We start from the raw sequence: 19,483 nt of genomic DNA on the forward strand, positions 1-19,483 counted from the left end.
CAAGTTTCTGCAGTAAAGGTAAGAACTTTTTAAAAATTTTTTTTTTTTTTTAATACTAAAGAAAACAGACCCAGTAACAAAAAGACAAACCACGGAGCTTTCTCTGTCTCCATTTGTGAAAAGACCAACCCTTAAATAGCTGCAGCTGCGGACACATCAAGAGGGGCTTGAGTAGGGATTCGTTGATCAGACCCAGCCCTATTTTCAAAGTAGAAGCGCTCTTTTTATTTTGAATTCTTCGACTATCAAGGATGATTCTCCAGCAAGGTTCTCTTTTAAATAAACATCATTCACAGTAAGTGGGGCCTTCCATACCACACACACACACACACACACACAGGATGAAGGTCAGGAAGAGAAAAGGCAGAAAAATGTCCACCAAGTAGGAACAGAGTGGGACCGTGTAAATCCAGCACCGCCCAGCTTCCTGGCGGGGACCCTCAGGTCCTTTATTAAGAGAACCCTAGACACACTAGACCGAGAGCAAAACCCGGGTAGACCAGCTCTGCTTAAGCACTTCCTTGTAGTCAGTCCAGTTCTAATTCTAATAGTCCGAAAACCCAACCCCACAGTTTTCAGCTAAAGAATTGTTAAAACACATCATCATTTGGTAATGTCGATTAAATTTTTGTGTTATATCATGTTAGAGTGGAAACATAAAATAGGCCATCAAGGCTGTAGTTAATGTTTTCTTTAGGATTTTTTTCTTCACAGTCTTGACTGTCATCGTAGAAAAGGCAGCTATTACCCCAAATAAATAGAAAAGCCGTAGTTGAAAGTTCAGTACACAAACAGCACACGTGAGTAGAATTATTTGTATGTTAGTTATCATGCTAAAATAACCATGTGTGTTTCCTGTTGTGTCCTTAAACAAGTTCCCGTGCTAGCCCATCAGTGTCTACACTGTTATTTTCCACACCATTGTGAGCCTTTGGTTTTAAATACTTGAAATTTGCATTGATATTTCTCCTTGACTTCTTCTCAGACCGGAGAATTTATAGGTGAAATATGTGTGTAAATGGAAGTGCACGGCGCTGTGTGCAGCAGTCACCACACTCCGCGACACCAGACAACAGCTTTGCTTCCTCTGTTGGGCGATTTCACACTTGCAAACAGCTCACAGCAGACAGCAAAAAGTGAAACAGGAAAACCGTGCTAAAAAGTATCTGCAAAATTCTGTTTAGAGCATGACGTTCCATGTTGCCGTCCTTTGCTCCTCCAGCCCAACTGTCAGATAACCCACGAATAGATTTCAGGGTGGTGTCTCCCCTGCCCTTCCCTATAAACAGGCTTTCCACTCGATTTCTTTCTTGTTGAGCATGGTACTCAGCATTATAGTTAGGTATTTGATCCTTACAACTAGGGTTAGATCGAACCAGTCTGCTATGTGCGGAGACCATCACAGGTTTATGATTTGGAATGTTCGGTGCCAGAACTGCCAGGCCAAGTGTTTCCTCCAATCTGACATTAACTATTTGCACGATCTTAGACAAGTTTTTTAAAGACTTTCTTGGCCCCAATTTAATAGTCATAAAATAGATTTGTTGAAAATGACTAAAAGCACCTATGTCAAATCTTACCACACCCTTCTTATACAGAATTTTGTCAAAATTCAGGTTCATTCATGTAAGGCAGAATCCCAGCCTCCTTCAGGACAAATATTATTCTTTCATCTATTCACCTATGAAGTTTGTATATAAAGTATATAATATGAAAATTAGGGATTTATGCAAAATATTTTCATTTAGAGGAAGAAACCAGCCATATCTTTATTTAGATATGAGAATTTAAGAGCCCTAGGGTAATTTCAATGTACCAGCAATTTAATTCTAGGAATGCAAAGTTGATGAGAAAAAGATAAAACTGTGCATTTAGAAATAATAGCAACATAACCAGGAAATAGGGTTGTGGTCTTTGTTCTTTTCTCTTTCCCTAAGGAAAAAGTAGAAGGTGGTAAGAGGGAGCTTTAAAAGTAACTTAAAAGAATAAAATGTTTGTGGCTGACATGGTAGTGTTCTAAGCCATCATCCTTTGTGCAGTTTACTCTTAGGCAAAACTTGCACAGCAGCTCTGCCTCAAAGATGATTTGCTGTTTTCCTGGGATGGTTGGCAAATATGTTTAATCCTTTGCCTTGAGTTCTTGTTATAAAGATAAATCTTTTTTTTTTTTTTTTTTTTTGGGTTTTGAGACAGGGTCTAAATTGTCAAGTTGGCTGTAAAATGGTGGTGCTTTCACACCCAGGAAGGTCCCATGGGGTCCTTTCCAGCTGGGGCAAGGAAGGCCCACTGCTGCGAAGGAGAGTGAAGACTGTCTTTAACAGGGTTTGAGGGTCTGGCGTCCTGGGATATGTCCTAGGTAGGAAGTGCCCTGGAGCCCTCACATGTACCCTGACTTGCTCTAGATCCTTTGGGCTTGAAATAGGCCCCTTCTGATATCACATGTCTCAGATTGGGCTGTGTGCCGTGTCTCTGGAGCCAGAACGAGGGGTGGATACTGAAGACCCCAGGGCCTGCGATTTGGCCCCTTAATGCCAGATACATGAGGTTGTCCTAAGAGAAGAGACTCTTTAACTGTTATATTAGAAAATTTTAAAAATGATACATTGGTAATATATGCATACTGGAGAGGCAGAACAGTGGCTGTCTCTGCACCTTTCCAGACACAACTTGATACTTGGTGGAGAGCACTGTGCTCAGCCTCTCTCCATCACTTAGCCAATAATTGGGAGAATCAACACAGAGAAAAAAAGGTTTGTTTGGACTCTCAGTTTCCTAGGTTCCGGTTCAGAGTTCATTGACCTGTTGCTGTTTCTCATGGCAGGGATGTGTGGTGGAGCCAAAAGTTCACCTCATGCCTGGGGAAGCAAAGAAAGAAGGGGCCAGGGTCCCATAGTCCCCTTCAAGGACACACCCCCCAGTGACCCACACCCCACCCCTCACTAGGCCTCAACTCTTAGAGATTCCTTGGCCTCCTCTGGTGCCAATCTCAGGACCAGGCCTTTCATACTCAGACCCAGATGTGGATCAGTAAGAGAGGTTAATTGCGTTCATGCTGACCCTTTCTTTCTGATCTGATGATATTTTGTTTTCAGAAGAGGACAAGAAGTATCAGAGTTATAACTGCAGTGTGATGCTTCTTAGTTTTGATGCTGAAATTGATTTTGGACACCTGGAGGTAATTGGATCACACTACTACTATAAAGAAAGTGAACTCCCTTTTCGCCTCCCATGTTTAGCGAAGTGGACAGAGTGTGTGTGTGTGTGTTTGTGCGTGTGCGTGTGCATGTGTGTGTGTGTGTGTGTGTGTGTGTGTGTGTGTGTCCTTGCTCTTGCATATGGAGGCAGAGGTTGACGTCTGGTGTCTTCCTCTATTGCTTTCCACCTTATTTTTGAGACGAGTCTCTCACTGGACCCAGAACTCTGGAACTCACCAGTTTGGCTAGACTGGCTGACCTGCAAGGCCCTGTGTTTCTACCCCCTTTATCCACCCCTTTCCCTGCCTCCAGCAGGCCTAGCTTTTACATGAGTGCTGGCAATCTGAACTCAGGGCCTCAGACGTGTGCAGCAAGCACCTTACCCTCTGAACCGTCTTGCTGGCCCTTGAATGCTGAATCATAAGTCGTTACGTTCTAGGACCTTTATTTTGAGTAGCTACCTGGACTTAAGCTATATCCCTGTTTCCTGTAAAGTCTTGTTTGAGTCTCCACACCATATCCAGGGCTTACTCCTAAGCAGTTCTTCACAGTATTTCTTTCAGGTAAACATCCGGAAATGCTGAGTTAATGGGGGAAGGCGGATGAGGCTGCAAAGCCTCCTTCAGTAGCTGTGTATGTCGCTCTGGCTTGTCCCGCACCACAGCAGAGCAGCTGGAGAAGAAAGGACGCCTGCCATTCTGACTGTTTTCAGTTAGCCTTTTCCTCATCCGTCAACTGTAGTGGCTGTGGTTGGGGAGCGCTGTGACACCCGATGGCCGTTCAAAACAGAGCTATTGTGATATGATCAATGGAAAGTGGAACATACTGTTGGTTTTCTCCTGCTAGGAATGTGGGCTGAGGGAGGAGGCAAGATTGTGTAGCACATGGAATTATAATTGTAACCAGTCAACCAGAAGCCACCCAGTGCTTACCCGAGCCTTATTTTATCTCTCAAGAAAACGATCTTTAACGACACCTATAAACTCCCTTGAACAAGTAATTTGTGGCCCTGGATCAAATGAAGTCAGGGAGTTTTGACTCAAGTTGTGCAGATAATTGCAAGGAAGTTGAGCATGTGGTTGCCAGGTCACCATAACAACAAGAAATCCAGAGCTGGGTAGTGGGGGAGGCCGAGCATGACCCTGGTCCCCACCCCACAGCAGCCCCAAGGGGCAGACAGTCGAGTTTTCTGAGCACTAGCTGAACTGATGAGAAGGCTGTGCAGGAAACAAGGCTGGCGCCCAAGGGGAGCCAGAGAGCGGGGGTTTGTGAGATGGTGGCACTCGCAAACCCTGGGGTACCTCGTGATACTCGGAGCAAGCATCAGGCATTGCCACGGACTTCCATGGACAGAATGCTAACTAGTTAGAGCAGTGCGGCTCAGGCGCATTCTGACCTTCGTATGCCCCGCTTGACAATGTGCCGTGTGAACAAGCCGTGGAGTAATGTTGGAAAACTTGGGAAATGCAGACTATATAGTTAAAATAAGACAAAAGTAGCAAGATGTTCCTTCGAAAGGATGGGTTTGGAAATGGAAGTAGTTGTTAGTCTGTCTCTGAAAATGAGGCTCTACCCTGGACATGTTGTAAGACCTTAGACAAGTTTCATTATTAATGTTAACTGGCTTTGAGTAGGCGACCTTTGGAATAACTGTCAGTTTTCAGACTTTTAAAGTTTAAGCTGCTAAGCTTTGATAATTTAGTTTATAGATATTAGAGGAACAGTCCAAACCTGGAATGAAAATGTAACTTTAAAGGTTGGGAATATAGAGCCATAGCTCAAAGGTAGAGGGCTTGCACAGGATGCACGTGGCCCTACATATAGGAATAACTTTATTCCCATGTTGACAGGCTTTCATTATAACATTTTGTCTTACTTGCAGAAGCTTTAAAAAAAGATATGTCTCTAAGCTGGACTAGGTACCTCAGCACTCAGAAGACTGCGGTAGGATAATCTCAAGTTCAAGGTCAGCTTGGGATACACCAGGGCAAGACTGTCTCAATCCCATAATCCTAAGGAAAATATTTGCCTCTATAGCTAAGTAATAACCCGAGGTTAGTTAGATAGTCCGTGTATAAATTTTTTTTGAAAACATTAAAAAAAAAATCTAACAGGCACTGACAGTCCCACAAGATGGCCAGCAGGTGCCACAGCCCCTGTCTCAGCAGTTAGGAGCACCTTGCATGGTGCTGGGTCCTGGGATTCATGCTGAGCAGTGATGGGCACCCTGGAGTTCTCGCTCAGCCCCATCCTCTTGTGTCAGACCCAGAGACAGCCACTGTGCTCTGCGAGGGAGCACTGAGAGGTGTCACTCCTCTCCCCAACTGAAGGCACCGTTACGTTGCCGACAGTACCACAAATGGCCCAACACCTATTGGCAGCACCTCCAATCCACAGTCCAACCTGCCCCTGAGTGGGCATAAGACACCACTTGAGCCTTGCCGTCTCCAAGGTGTCAAAGTGCAAAGGACTTGTGTAGGATCCCTCCACTCAGTGGAACGTAAATAAATATGCTGGAACCTCTGTAGGTGCTTTGAACACCTTGAATGAATAGTGATATAAAATATAAGATTGATGTATTTGTTCAACAAACATTTATTAAATGCCTCCTGTGTCCTAGAAACTGTGCCTGGGAGCCAGAAGTAAAGACATAATTGGTATAATATTGACAGTTACTTTTGAAGTTTTATATCAAAGGAGACTACCCAAACAGAAGACAGATACAATTGGTTAACCAGGATGTTAATAGACCTTTATAGGTGAATAGTTGCATTTATAGAACGGAAATGCATTGCGCTAACAAAAGACATGCTTAGCCGTCCCTCTTCCCACAGTTGAGTTCCATATACTGTTGGACCCCAAAAATGCTTTCTTCTGTGCGTCTTTCTCTGTGCCCTCTAGTCATCAGCTGTAGTGGAAGACTAATGCTTAGCCCCTGCATAGAAAATCTTTACACACAGCAAGAGCTGTGAGAGAAATTGACTAGGATTTTATAATTCTGGTACCTTTCAATTAACAACAGATGCTGCAGGGAGACTGTCTGCGTAGGAACACGGGGCTAACGCTAGGAGCCTGAGCTGATAAGGACTGCTTTTTCAAGAAAGATGTTCTTTTCCTTGGTTTGAGTGTGTCACTAATGACAGGTGGGGCTTTTAAAAACCTGCCTTTCTTTACTCCAAAGTCCCCTTGGAAGAAAGTTAAGAACCTTGACTACTTTTAAGGCTTATCAAACATTTAAAATTCTTCAAAAAATCTAGACAGGCTAGCTTTTCTTTTGCTACTGTAAATGTATACGTGTTGCTTCATTTTAAGGCTTATAAGATTTTGCCTTTATATTATTTATTAAAGGTCCCTCTTTGATCTTAAAGGATAGTACATTTTTCTTGTTTGTTTTCTGAGAGAGTTTTAGAATCCTTAAAAGTCAGTTATTTAGGGGCTGTGGGGAGATGGCTCAACTGGTAAAGTACCTGCACTGCAAACATGGGGTCCTGAGTCTGGAACCCCAGCCCTCATATTAAAACATACCACTCAATCCTAGCACTCAGGAGGCAGAGGCAGGTGGATCGCCATAAGATCCAGGCCAGTCTGGTCTATATAGTGAGCTCTAGGCCAGCTGGGGCTACAGGGGGACCCTGTCTCAAAAATACCAAAACAAAGCAAGGCAAAAAAATTATATCAACACTCCTGAAATCTCAGAGCCTGGGACACAGATGGATTCCTGGAGATCTGGATTCCTCAAGATCACTGACTAGCCTGTCTAGCCAAATTGGTGAGTTCTAGGTACAATGAGAGACCCTGTTTCAGAAAATAAGGCGGGCAACACCTGAAGAAGACACCTGATGTTGACTTCTGGTGCCCCCCACCCTCCCCAAATCAGATATTTAAAGTTGGTTTTGTTTTTACCACTTTGCAAAAAAGAACATCCTGTGCTTTAGGAAGCTGTAATCCCCACCCCCAGAGTACTTCCTGCTGACTTTACTTGTCTATGTTGTGCTTAAATCTGTTGCTTTAAAAGCGGTCTTGCTGTCTGATGTGTAGGTGTTATTTACCCATGAGACAAATTATTTGAACATAAAATTGTTGATACAATTGGGAGTGCTAACTTAAAAGCTTTATTTGCAGGTGGGCATGTAATGCACACCCTTGATACCTACACTTGGGAGGCAGAGGTGGGCGGATCACTGTGAGATCAACCTGATCTCCATAGCTAGTTCCAGGCTAGCCAGGGATACAGGGAGGCCCTGACTCAAAAAGACCAAACAGCAAACTAACAAACAGAAAAACAAAAAAATTTCCTTCATTTGCTACAATTTCTGCTTTTTCTTTGAGTTGTATTTTTACTTTGAGAGAGAAGTAAAATTTCTAAGATTCTATATGTTTTAAAGTATAGTTAAGAAAAACAGGGTGTGTATATGTGTGTGTGTATGTATTCATTCATTCTTTGGAGACAGTCGCACAGTGTAGCCCAAGTTGACCTGGAACTTACTATGTAGTGTAGACTGGCCTGGAACTCATGGTGAGCCTTCTGCTTTACTCAGACCCCCAAGGACTGAAATCATAGGTGTGAACCACCATACCTGGTGTAGGAGAAATGCTTAGATACTTATTCTAAGACAGAACTTTCCTACATCTGAAATTCTCCTCTAAGAAAGTTCTGGATTTCAGCGTTTCTCCCGGGTGTCTTGGAGGGAACAGGAGAGACAGCACGCTGCTGGGGAGGCTGTGGCACTGCCTCTGTGAGACATCTGTTAAAAGAAAGGTAAATTCTGAATTTGGGATGCTGAAGGACCACAGTTGCTTAAAATACATGCCGATTCATCTTTATAAAGCTTTGTAGGAAGGTGGTTTTCATTTAAAGCTTGAGTTTAACCGGCATTTTCTAGTTTTCTCAATTTTCAAGTACGGTTTCCCGCAGAGTTTTAGCTCTGTCTTTGGTTTTATTTTTGAATCAGGTCTTTGATGAACCCATGAGTTCAAGCTGCTGGTCTGAAGAGGCAGGCTGGCCCGTGTGTGTTTCGGTGGCCTGATCTTGTTGTGCGGAATTGCGGTGTCTCCAGGGTCTGTCATACTTTCTCAACTCAAGCCTGAGTGTGTGCTTGGCCTTTTCCCCACGTTCTATGCAGATAGAGACCTCTGTTTTAGTTTTTTGGTTTTATTTTGTTTTTTCCTGTGACAGGGTCTTGCTAAGTAGACAGTCTTGAATTCACTACGTAGCCAGGTGGCCCCTGCACCTGATCTAGGTTCAGCTTCCCAAGTGCTCGGGTTTACAGCCTGAGCCACAACTGGCTCAGGAGACGGCGTGGCTGCTGGTCCACACCTTCTCCTTTCTCCTTTAGGTCTTGGCAGATGGCTTATGATAGTTACGCCATCAGACCTAAGTGACACGCTCTTACTTTGTAAGGAGGAGACGCGAAAGACGAACTGACTGCCGTATACTGAGAAGGTCTCTGAATCTGTGTTTTAGGAAGCCTGGGGCAGTAGATGCTATTAAGACGACGCTGCTTTTCTGAAAGCTACCCCTTGTTTAGTGTTGAGCATCAATGAAGCAGAGGCAGAGTACATTTTCTACTTGGTCTTTGCTGTTTTATCTACATTTGTTAACAGTTTGAATCGTTAGTACAAGTCAGGAGATTCTTCGGTGTAGTTAGGATATCAGAATGGATTGCACTAAAATGAAATTCTAGACTTTGACTAAACCATTCATACATCCTTGATGCCCTCATAATTGTTTGGATGAACTGATGTCTAATATGAGCAGCTTCCGTGTCTCCATGCCACTGAGGTGGCGATGCCTCGTTGCAGCGGCGTGTGGGAAGTGGTCGGAAGACGAGCCAGGTCCTCACCCGGCATAATCCACTCCTCAGGCATCTTAAGTTAATGGAGGGCGAAGTTGTGAGGATGACTCAGGAGTGCTTTGGAAGGCACGTTTCAGGAGGATAAAATTAAGGCCACGAGAGGCAGAAGGAGTGGTAGGCGTCTGGCTGTTCTCATTTTCTGGAGCAGTGTACGGCGGCCTAGTGAGAGCCGAGCCAGCTCATCTTCGCACAAGACAAAACCCCAAGATTCTTGGAGTCGGCCGTCCTGCTGAGCTTCTGTGAGAGGAACCTGAGAAATTGTTTCCTAAGGGAAGAGTGTGCTTTTCCCTCATCGCTGTCCTTCATGCCTGTGAGACTCTGTACTCTGTGCAGGAAGAGGACATGGCTCCACCCAGCCTAGAAAGCACAAAAACAGACTGGAGTAGGGGAGGGGTAAACATGGGAAATCAATACCCCGGGCTGCATAGGAAACCATTTTGAGAATTGACAGATGATTAGAATGTGTCTTTTCAAATGCTCTTCTAAGCTGGACTTGGAGTTGCACCCTTTTAGTCCCAGCACTCAGGAGGCAGAGGCAGGCCGATCTCTGTGAGTTCAAGGCCAGCCTGGTCTACATAGTGAGTTCCAAGCCAGCTGGGGCTACAGAGAGACCCTGTCTCCAAAAAAAAAAGCTTTTCTGCTTTTTTCAAATTTGAGGCCAGTTTACAGAGCTTCACCATTATGGCATACTCTTAAAATAGCCTCACAGTTTTGCATTCTATTACATTTTCTATATTAGAAGACTAAAAAATTATTTTGAGTGTGTGGGGGAAGTGGAAGGAGGTACTCAACACAGTTGTACACCGGAAAGTCAGAGGACAACTTTAAGGAGTCCCTTCTCTCCTACCTTTTTTTGTGGGGGGGTCTTTTTGAGACAGGGTCTCCCTGTAGCCCCAGCTGGCCTAGAACTTGCTATGTAGACCAGGCTGGCCTCAAATTCACTCCTGCCTCTGCCTCCCATCCCAAGTGCTGGGACTGAAGGTGTGCGCCACCACACCCAGCCTTCTGCCTTGTTTTTGAGGCAGGGTCCCTTGTAGCTACTGATGCTGTGCTGCACTGTGAATGTGGTTCCACACTTTGCACGTGGTTCTACACCCTGGGGTTCCAACCTGCGCAGAGGTTCCAGCCCATTCACCTGTCCCTGTCTCCCATCTCACAGTGGAAGATGTGAGCCAACCAGTCTGGCTTTTAAAAAAATATTTTTTAGGAAAGTCAGCTCTTCCTCATCTAGTGGTAATCAGTTGTCAATATTCCTTTGGATAAGATTGGGATCTGCTGTTCATTTTCCCAGTTCTATGCTGGGTTCCTATCTGGGAATCCCTTTGGTCACCCTGGCCAACAACTCAAAAGAAGGTATCACCTGTCTGGCATTGTTGCTTGTTATGTAGCCTTTAGCTATGCATGGGGATTCTTATGAAATTATAATGGCCCCTTTAATCTTTGGTTATACTTTCCTTTTGGGTGTTTAAGGCCATACAGTTGGACCAGATAAGGCTGACTAGTCTTGCCCTTCACCAGAAGGGCAAGTAGTGGGGAAATGGCTGGGGGTGCTGACAACACAGCAGACAGTAGCAGGGATATCAGAGCGTAAGGGCTCTAGTGGGGGGAGGGAGGCTATGGGAGGGTGCTAACTGGGAAGTGGGTGTAAAAATAAATAAATTTTAACAAAAAAGAAAAAAAATTTATTTTTTATGTGGATAGTGTTTTTCCTGCATGTAAGTGCAACGGGTGTCGTGCACTGCCCATCGAGGTCAGAAGGAGTTGAATCTCCTGGAACTGGAGTTATGGATGGTTGTTAGCTGCCATGTGGTTGTTTTTCTATTTTTATTATTTTTATGTATATGAGCGTATTGTCTGTACCCATGCACTGCAAAGCCTTCAGAGGTCAGAAGAGGACATTGGATCCCCTAGAACTGGAGTTACAGATGGTTGCTTGCTGCCACGTGGGTGCTGGGCATTGAACCTGGATCTTCTGTAATAACAGCCAGTGTTCTTAATGACTGAGCCATCTCTCCAGCCCTCCTCCCCCCTTTTTAAATGTAAATTCTTGGAATCAAGCTGAGATCATCAGGCTTGTGTAGCAAATGTTTTTGCCTGCTAAACCCTCTCTCTGGCTCATGTTCTGCTTGTGATGTTAGGTACATATATGTAATTGTTTTTATTATCTGTCTTGCAGCTTTACCTGTAAATCAGTGCTCTTAGTCTGTGCTGGAAGTTTTAGTATAGATTTTGCAAGTGTAGCATGATTAGAGCTGTCTGATAGCTGTGAAAACCTCAGCTGCTTGGCAGTGTGATTTCATTTTATATATTAAAAATTTTAATCTAGAAATTATTGTTCTTCAAGGACATTAAAAGGACAACCAAAGTTATTCATTCTGATAATTTTTTAAAAAAATGTTTGTTTTAAAGCCTATAAAACAGAAATTCAGCAAGTACTAAGCTATTTGTTCCAATACCTCAGGTTTCCAGTGGCTCGAAAGGCCTGTCTCACCTAATGCAGAACTCTGTGGTAGCTTTAAGTCAGCTGCGAGAGGCAAGGACTGTCAAGAGTTGGGTGCCAGTCTTACGGTAACTTGTAAGCCCTTTCTTGATGTGAAGTCATTTTGAAGAGTTTCAAATTGCATTGTTGGATTTAACACTGTTTTTTTTTTTTTTTTTTTTTTTTTTCCTGTGGGAGAAACTGCATCTCCTTAAGTGTTCTCCTTGACCAACCTCGTCAGGTTAGAGGCATCATGTGGCAATGGCAGCCTTTGTGCTTGTGGAAACAATTGTTCTCAGATGAGTCTCAGGGTCTCTTTAGACCTCGTATGATTTGGATCTGGAACATTCCCTGAGGCTCCTGTGCTAAAGGTTTGATTGCCAGCTATTGGACTTTGGGGAGCTGACTGGATCAGGAAGGCACTGATCTTGTCAGTGGAGTAATCTACCAATGGAGATTTGATGGCGTTATTTGGAGATGGGAGGAGCTAGGTAGATCCTTGCTAAGGCAAGGTATGTACTGGCCTTAGCCCTTCTGTCTTTGCTTCCTGGCCACCATGAGGTGAGCAGCTCTGTTTCACTTGTGCCCTCCTTGCCATGCTCTGCTTCTTCTTGGACCCAGACACAAGGGAGCTGGCCGACCATAGTCCGGAACCTCCATGACTGTGAACCAAAATGGGTTTCTCCTCCCTTAAGTTGTTGTTTTTGTCAGATACTTTGTCATAAGGCCTGAGTACCATTAGAACTCTGAGCTAATTGTATCTGAGAGAATGAGAGAGAGAGAGAAAACCGGGGAGAGGAAGAGATGCAGGCTGTTTGTGAGAGAGGCAAAGATCAAGGAAGGATGGGAGATGAGATGGGCCAGCTGCAGTCCTGGTGCTAAGGGCCCCCAGCAGCATCCAGCCCGTGGTGCATGTTGAACTAGTCAGGGAGCCAGCTGCAGTAACCCAGGAAGCCAGTCTTTGGGCCACTGTGCTGCCTCATGTCCATGTGGGCTCATCATATGCTGGCCATCCTCAGTATGCTGGTCATTGCCTACCTAAAGGACTGTGGTTGACAACGACCAGAGATTTCAAAGCAGCTCAAAGCCAAATGACTCTAGCTCCTGGACTACTAGCTGAGCAAGTTCACGTGTCTGTCTTGTGGAGTACCTGATTAATTTTTCTGACTATGGAGGTGCCATAAAAATGGGTGTCCCAGGTGATCAGGAAAGATGATGCTGAGGATTCTTTCAAGTCTTTTATGTGGCAAATCCATGTAGATTTTACCTTGTATCCCATAATAGCTCCATGTTTCTTGTAATAGTAAAAACACTCAACCACTGTTCTCCCCAACACAAAATTCTTTGAGGCTCCGAAAAATCTAGTGTTGATCTGTTGGCTTTGGAAGCCCCCCTCCCTCCTTGTACACCCTGTCACGTTGCCCCTGGACCACATTCCCAGTGGTAATGTGGAGGCAGGTAGATCATGAGCTTTTGATGGGCTAGGCTGTATCAGGGATGGCACTCTAGACTTGCCCACTTTAAAAGATGCCTTTGTAAATTGTGTTACTGTACTGATGCAGACTCACCTCAGCAAGCCTCCACTAGGCTCTAAAGGAAGCCTTGCAAGTAGAGCCTTGGGGCATGGCTCCAGTTTTGAGCTCTCAGACATGTTGGATCCTAAAAAAGCATCTTCTGATTCCCTCGCCATGTAAATATAATGTCTCTCTCCTCATAATCACCGGCACAAATAAGTTTATAAGATTGCTTGGAAATTTTAAATCACTCATTAAAGTGTTAAACACAGCTCCTTACACACAGTGGCTGGTAATTGTTAGCGGTGTTCAGTGCTAAGCCCCGCAGCATGGAGGCCCTGCAGCAGGAGGAGAGCGGAGTCCATGCGCCCGGGATTTGTTGCTGGCATGTTCCAAATGGTGGCTCATCAGGGACTTTGGACCTTGAATTCTGAACAGGTCAAACCTTTATAAAACTTGGAAACTTACGCTTGGCACTCTATGATTAAAGAAATGGAGTGGTGGGGCTGGAGAGATGGCTCAGCAGTTAAGAGCACTGACTGCTCTTGCAGAGGACCCAGGTTCGATTCCCAGCACCCACATAGCGGCTATGAACCATCCTTAACTCCAGTTCCAGGGGAATCTGAAGCCCTCTTCTGACCTCCGCAGCATTGCATGACACAGGGGGAACTCATATACATGCAGGCAGTACACTCGTACTCGTATTATTTAAAAATAATAAATAAAATATGGAAAAAAAAAGAAATGGAGTAGCTGAAGTTCTTGAGCAAAAATACAAAATCACTAAGGATGCTGGTGGGAAAAAACTGAGCTTCCTGGTATCACAGAGCTCGGAGTCCATGGGGCAGAAGCACCAGCACGGCCTCCTGCTGCCTCTGCTTTGTGCTGGTCGAGTCTCACAGGCTGACCCTTCTTGTAGAGGTCTGACTGAGTGGTCAGTGAGCTGCTGTTTAAGAATTTTGAATAGGAGAATTGTGTACTCTGTTGCCCTCTTTAGACTGGAAGGAAATGTGCAAAAGGTTATTACTTGATGACAGCACTGTGATAAATTTCCTCTTTATTTTTCTAAGGTCTCTGAGAACACACACCCTTGCTAAAGTTTCTAAGAACATGCTTCTGAAGGCAATAGTGGCTCATGTGTGGAGGTCGGGATGGACATACGTGGATCTAGGGGAGCCCTCAAGAAGCTGTTAGGAAATCCAAGTCATAGAATCAGAGCTGAACTTAACCTGGAGAGCCCATCAGGCTCTCAGGTTACAGGAGAGAGTAACTGAGCTTAAGACTCAGCCCAGGACTTGGACTCCTAGTCTGTTCTTCCGGTGTGTAACATTAAATTTATGGGGGAATGGTAGAGAACATGTCGTAGGGAGAAGAGAGAACATGTCGTAGGGGGAAGGAGCCTGGGTACCTTCCAAAGTACTTTCCCAACAAACCTGGATGTTTTCTCATCTCTCTATGCTTTTAAATTTTGTACCACCTAGATGTTTGTGTAGGTTGATAAGTACTGAAACCTCACCACCCCAGCGGCAAATCACTGCAGTATTGGTCAAACTTTCTCTCTATGCGCGCTTAAATTAGAATCCTGTCGCAGAGCTTTTTGAAAACAATGCTGACGTCAGTCTTAGGTGAAGACAGCATCCACAGGGTTCAGCAGCTCTCCGTCAGTTGGAAGTGTTGCAGCAGATGTGGTTAAACTTGCTAGATGTGCAGTTCACAATTTGCACACAGTACCAAACAGTTGAAATCTTTCAGTTATTTGGACAGTTGCTGGTATTAATGGCTGTTTGCTTTCTCTTCCCAGCTGAGAGCAGCTCCTTAGAGAATGGAGGTTGTGTTTGCATGAAGCACTGAGGGAAGAGCTGGGTGGGGGCTTTGTGTACGGGGAGTTTGTGTGCGGGGAGTTTGTGTGTGGGGTGTAGTTATTTGGAGCCCCTACGAAGTGATATGGAGGTTAGTGATAGTGGGGTTGTATTAGGGACTCTGAATAAGGAAGTTTTTTTTTTTTTTCTGTCTGGTCCACCCACCTTTGCTTCAAGACTTAAAGCTTAGGGTATTTTAAGAGTTGTGCAGTTCTCCCCCACATGTGATATACAAAGTATTGGTTAAAAACTGAGAGCCTAACCACCTAGAAATTTCTGGACATGATAGTTATGAGTTATAGGCTATGCATGGTCAAATGATAAGCTGGTTGTTGTTGGAATAGAATTGAGAGGACAGGTGTCGGCAAGACTTCATGTCATTAAGGAAGGCAGGATGTCAAACAGGATTGAGCGGCTGAGTCACAGTGGCAAAGCGAGGAGTTGTTGCTTGTCCATTGCGTGACCAGAAGGTGACTCCACGCCATGGGCTGGATGACAGATGCGATTCTGGTTTCTAGCTATTCTAAAACTCTTCTGAACTACAGAATGGGCTTGGTTTCCTAGGTTCCTTGTTTAGCTGAAGACAGCTGATTATGTAGGAGTGGGAAGGTGAAGTTAAAGGCTACTTCCTTCTGCTGTTCCATGACATTGGATGGAGCCTTCCGGCTCTCTGGCTTCTAATCTGTAATGGGATAATTTCTATTGGCTTAGATAATTTTTGAAGTCCCATCTGACTACAAAGTGTCTCTATTTCTAAAACAAAAAAATGATTTGCAAGGGGATATGGACTATACTTTCTTGAATTGGAAAGATGAAGCAAAATGCTTACCTAGTCAATTCTTGTAACTCTAAGTACAGCATCTTGAAGGTGTCCCTCCATCAACTAAAGAACAAATGTCTCCATTTAATGTATGACTGCGTTGGGGAAAAAAAAATGCAGCCACAGTAGGTGACCAGGGGGAGAAGCAACTATTCTGGAATTTTGAAAGCCCAGTAGTATTTACGATTTGCTTTCTCAGCACTGAAAAGGTCACCTTGCTAATACATGTTAATTTTGAAAGTTAATTGACCTCTGGAATTTTAATATCAACCTTCTTTTGGTGTGTTTAGAGGTTGGAGCAATCACAGAAGAAACTGAAGCCTGTGATTGGTGGAGCCTGGGCGCTGTCCTCTTTGAACTTCTCACTGGCAAGGTATGCAGTGACCTGGACATTACGTTTATCCAGATGCCACCTTGAGTTTAAGTTGAGCACGGTAGCCTTTGCCTTTAGTTTTAGGTCAGAGACTAAGAAAAGCTTTGGTGTCAGAAACAGGCAGAGAAATGCAGGTTTATCAAGAGTCTGATTTTAAAAAAATAATGATTAAATTGATGGTAAGATTCTGTTGTGCACAATGTTACCTAGTGAGAGACCAGACTAAGTATTTCTTTCTGTCATTTTCTGTAACACAGCTTGAATAGAGCAAGCTCTGTAAGGTTTGGGAGAACATGTGGTAGAATTCTCCAGATGCCCCACGTGTGTCCTTTGAAGCCAGGAGGGAATTGCATCTTAAAAAATTAGTGTTGCTATTAAAGGTAACACCTTTTTCTCCTCAATATTACACATTTTTCTATCTGTTGTAGCTATAGGACAGAATCTATACTCTTTCTGATTAGCAACTTTTAAGTGGGATGCTTGAGGTTAATAGACTTTAACAGAGTTTTGTGCACATTGACTCCTGGGAAGAAAGCAGAGAAATGTTAAATATCCGCCTTAAATGTGTAAGTAAGCGGATGTAATGTTGCTGTGCAGTATACAAATGGCTTCTGTATACAGTTAAACTGTAAAGTGCTGTACAGATATGAAGCACTGTAACTAACAGATCCTACACTTGAAAGGGCTTTGAGAGCATTAATTATTTCAGAGCTAGCAAGACCCTCTTTAGCTTTTGTGTGTAATCTGAGCTTTTCTGTTGTGAGCTCGTCACTCAGTGGCAAAGGGAGAAGGGGCAGTTGCATAAGCGTGGGCTGTGAGCATGGGGGCTGTCTGCTGTTTCAGGTAGACACACTGTAGCTCATAGCCCACAGCCTACTCTGCCTAGGTGACACTGTGCTGATGACTGCCTCCAGTTCACATGGTTGTCAGCTCCCTGTACTTGCCGTCCATAAGCCCCATGATAGAACTGCATGTAATGGGATTCGGGATAAGAAATGTGCCTCGTTGATTGTTTCAGACTTTGGTGGAGTGCCATCCTGCAGGAATAAATACTCACACTACTTTGAACATGCCAGAATTTGTTTCTGAAGAGGCTCGCTCACTCATTCAACAGGTAATTGAATCAACTTCTTGGTTAAGTATCTCAACCTTACAGATTGATAGAGCCCACAATATTAAAGCCCTCAAGGAATTGGGCAGCAGAGACTCACAGTTATACATTCAGAATAAACATAGCATATTTTTAGGCTTCTGGTCTGTAGGATCAGAAAAGATAGCTCAAAGTGTTGGTATTAAATTTTGTACTTAAAGCCAGGGCTGATATTTAGTCTGAGCCATGCACTTGTGTAGGCGCCGCGTAAGAGAATGGCTTCAGCTTGTCTGGGGCACTCCTCTTCCCTGTGTCCTTAGCACTAGGTGAGTGGCTGTCTCACGCCTTCACTGTCAAGATTCTGTTACAGAGGAGAGAAGGGTTACAGATGTTATCGAATCGGTCATTCTTCAGAGCTAGTGGGCTTGGAGATTGATGTCAATTAGTCCATTTTGGTGACCTTAAGGAGAGACACTATTGATAATCAAAGTTCCGCCATCCCGGAGGCAGACTCAGAACTCAAGTGAGTTAAACTGTTTCTCCTGTATTTAAAATGCACACTGAGTATCATTAATTGGAAATGTTTGAGAGGCAGAAGTATTTTGCAGATTGTGGAGTTGTGTGGATTTTGCAGTGTTTGCGTAGACCTTGTGGTTAAGCAGACCCAGTGAAAAAACGAAACAAAACCCAACATCCTAAATTCTCTGAAACTGGAAACCCTTTCAGGGCGGGCCATATGAGTGCCCAGGAGATTTCAGATGCTGGGTGTGGGATGCATTAGGCTGAGACTCCTCCACCTCTGCCTCAGTCCTGAGCAGGGCCCAGCAGGCGCTGAGGGCCGTGCCGTTCCTATCATGGCCTCCAGCACTTCCAGCCTGTTATGGGCCCCGGCACTTCTGTCCAGGGGCCTTCCATTCCAGTGAGTATCATAAAGGGAGAAGTGATTTGAAAATGATGAAGAACTAAAATTGTTTGATGAGACATGGATTTTTTAAAAATCAGGGAAAGTAAAAAAAAAAAAAAAAAAGGAGGGGTAGGAAGTATATATTAGAAACAAATCACCTTGTTTTTTTTTTAAAGAACAATTTTGATTCCATTCAACAGTATTCTGTGCAAGGCACCATGCTAAAAACTTATAGAGGTAAAACCAAATAACTGTCTTACAAGACGGGACTGATAAAGTCTGTCAAGCTGGGTCAGTTAAGGTAAGGAGGGGTTCTAGTTGGTGCAGTGCTAGTATCAGGAAAATGGTGGACTGTGTGTTATTTTTGGTGGGCATTTGACCTAATGTAGTAGGGCAAGGTTGGATTTGGGGAACATACACTAGGGGGACAGAATGGTTTGAGCCAAGGTGAGGAAGGTTTGCCTGGAGTGAAGGATGGCTATGGAGTCGTGGGGAGCACAGCTAAGTTGGGGTGCTCTCATGGCATTCTGATATCATGAACAGAATGGTGATATAGTTGATTTAAAATGTGAGATTTGGAGTGGTTGTACAGAAAAATGAAAGGATCAAAGGTGGGTTTATTTGCCCAACTCTGTAAAATAAAAGTTTAGTTGGTAGAGTGCTTGCCTAACATGCACAAAACCCTGGGTTCTCTCCCCAGACTGCATAAAAGCACCATGGTGCTGGTTGTTGTGGCACACGCCTTTGATCCCAGCACTTGGGAGGCAGAGGTAGGCGGATCTCTGTGAGTTCAAGGCCAGTCTGGTCTACATAGTAAGTTCCAGGACAGCTGGGGCTACAGGGAGATCCTGTCTCAAAAAAAAAAACAAAACAAAACAAAAAAAAAAAAAAACAAAAAAAAAGCCCATGGGGGCAAGAGCAGCTTGGTCTAAACAGTGAGTTCCAGGCCTACCAGGGTTGCACATCAAGACCCTGTTTCAAAAGCCAAAAATCAAGAATCAAAACATGAAAATTAAGTTAAACAATATACATGCAGTTTCCATTAAAATCATCAGTAATGTTTTCCACCAAGAATGCAAGAAAAATCCACTGTGGGACACTCCAGGAATGTCCTTAACTGTCAGTTATTTTTCCCCTTTGCATCACCCCTCACTGGATATTACCTTAGTGTCTGTGCCCAAATGTGCCTAGAAACCCCTAGCCACAGTGATGACACCAAACACATCAGTCTGGATGTTTGCTAGAACTGTCTTTGGTACTGCAGTATGCTAAGCAGTTCTAGCTTCCTTAAACCCCCTTCTTCCTGTGTGTGGGAGACCCACCACCTCTCATTTCCTGTTCTCTGTGTTCCTTGCTCTGCTTCTTCCCATCTCTTAGAAGTGGATTCTTACAAGC

At 44.1% G+C, this 19,483-nt stretch overlaps 1 protein-coding gene across 5 annotated transcripts in view; it reads left to right on the top strand.

Annotated features, from left to right (window-relative positions):
* The window catches only part of Rps6kc1 (ribosomal protein S6 kinase C1), a 250,085-nt gene that overhangs the window by 166,034 nt on the left and 64,568 nt on the right, over positions 1–19,483 (top strand). For all 5 annotated transcript variants that reach the window (XM_029559456.1, XM_029559457.1, XM_008824853.3 and 2 more), the window contains 2 exons: positions 16,012–16,094; positions 17,113–17,208. In XM_029559456.1, the coding sequence (XP_029415316.1) occupies positions 16,012–16,094; positions 17,113–17,208 (179 nt within the window). The remainder of the gene's footprint in view (positions 1–16,011; positions 16,095–17,112; positions 17,209–19,483) is intronic.

The sequence above is a fragment of the Nannospalax galili genome, unplaced genomic scaffold (genome assembly GCF_000622305.1).
Source record: "Nannospalax galili isolate Female #2095 unplaced genomic scaffold, S.galili_v1.0 scaffold648, whole genome shotgun sequence".
In the NCBI taxonomy this organism is placed as follows: Eukaryota; Metazoa; Chordata; class Mammalia; order Rodentia; family Spalacidae; genus Nannospalax; species Nannospalax galili.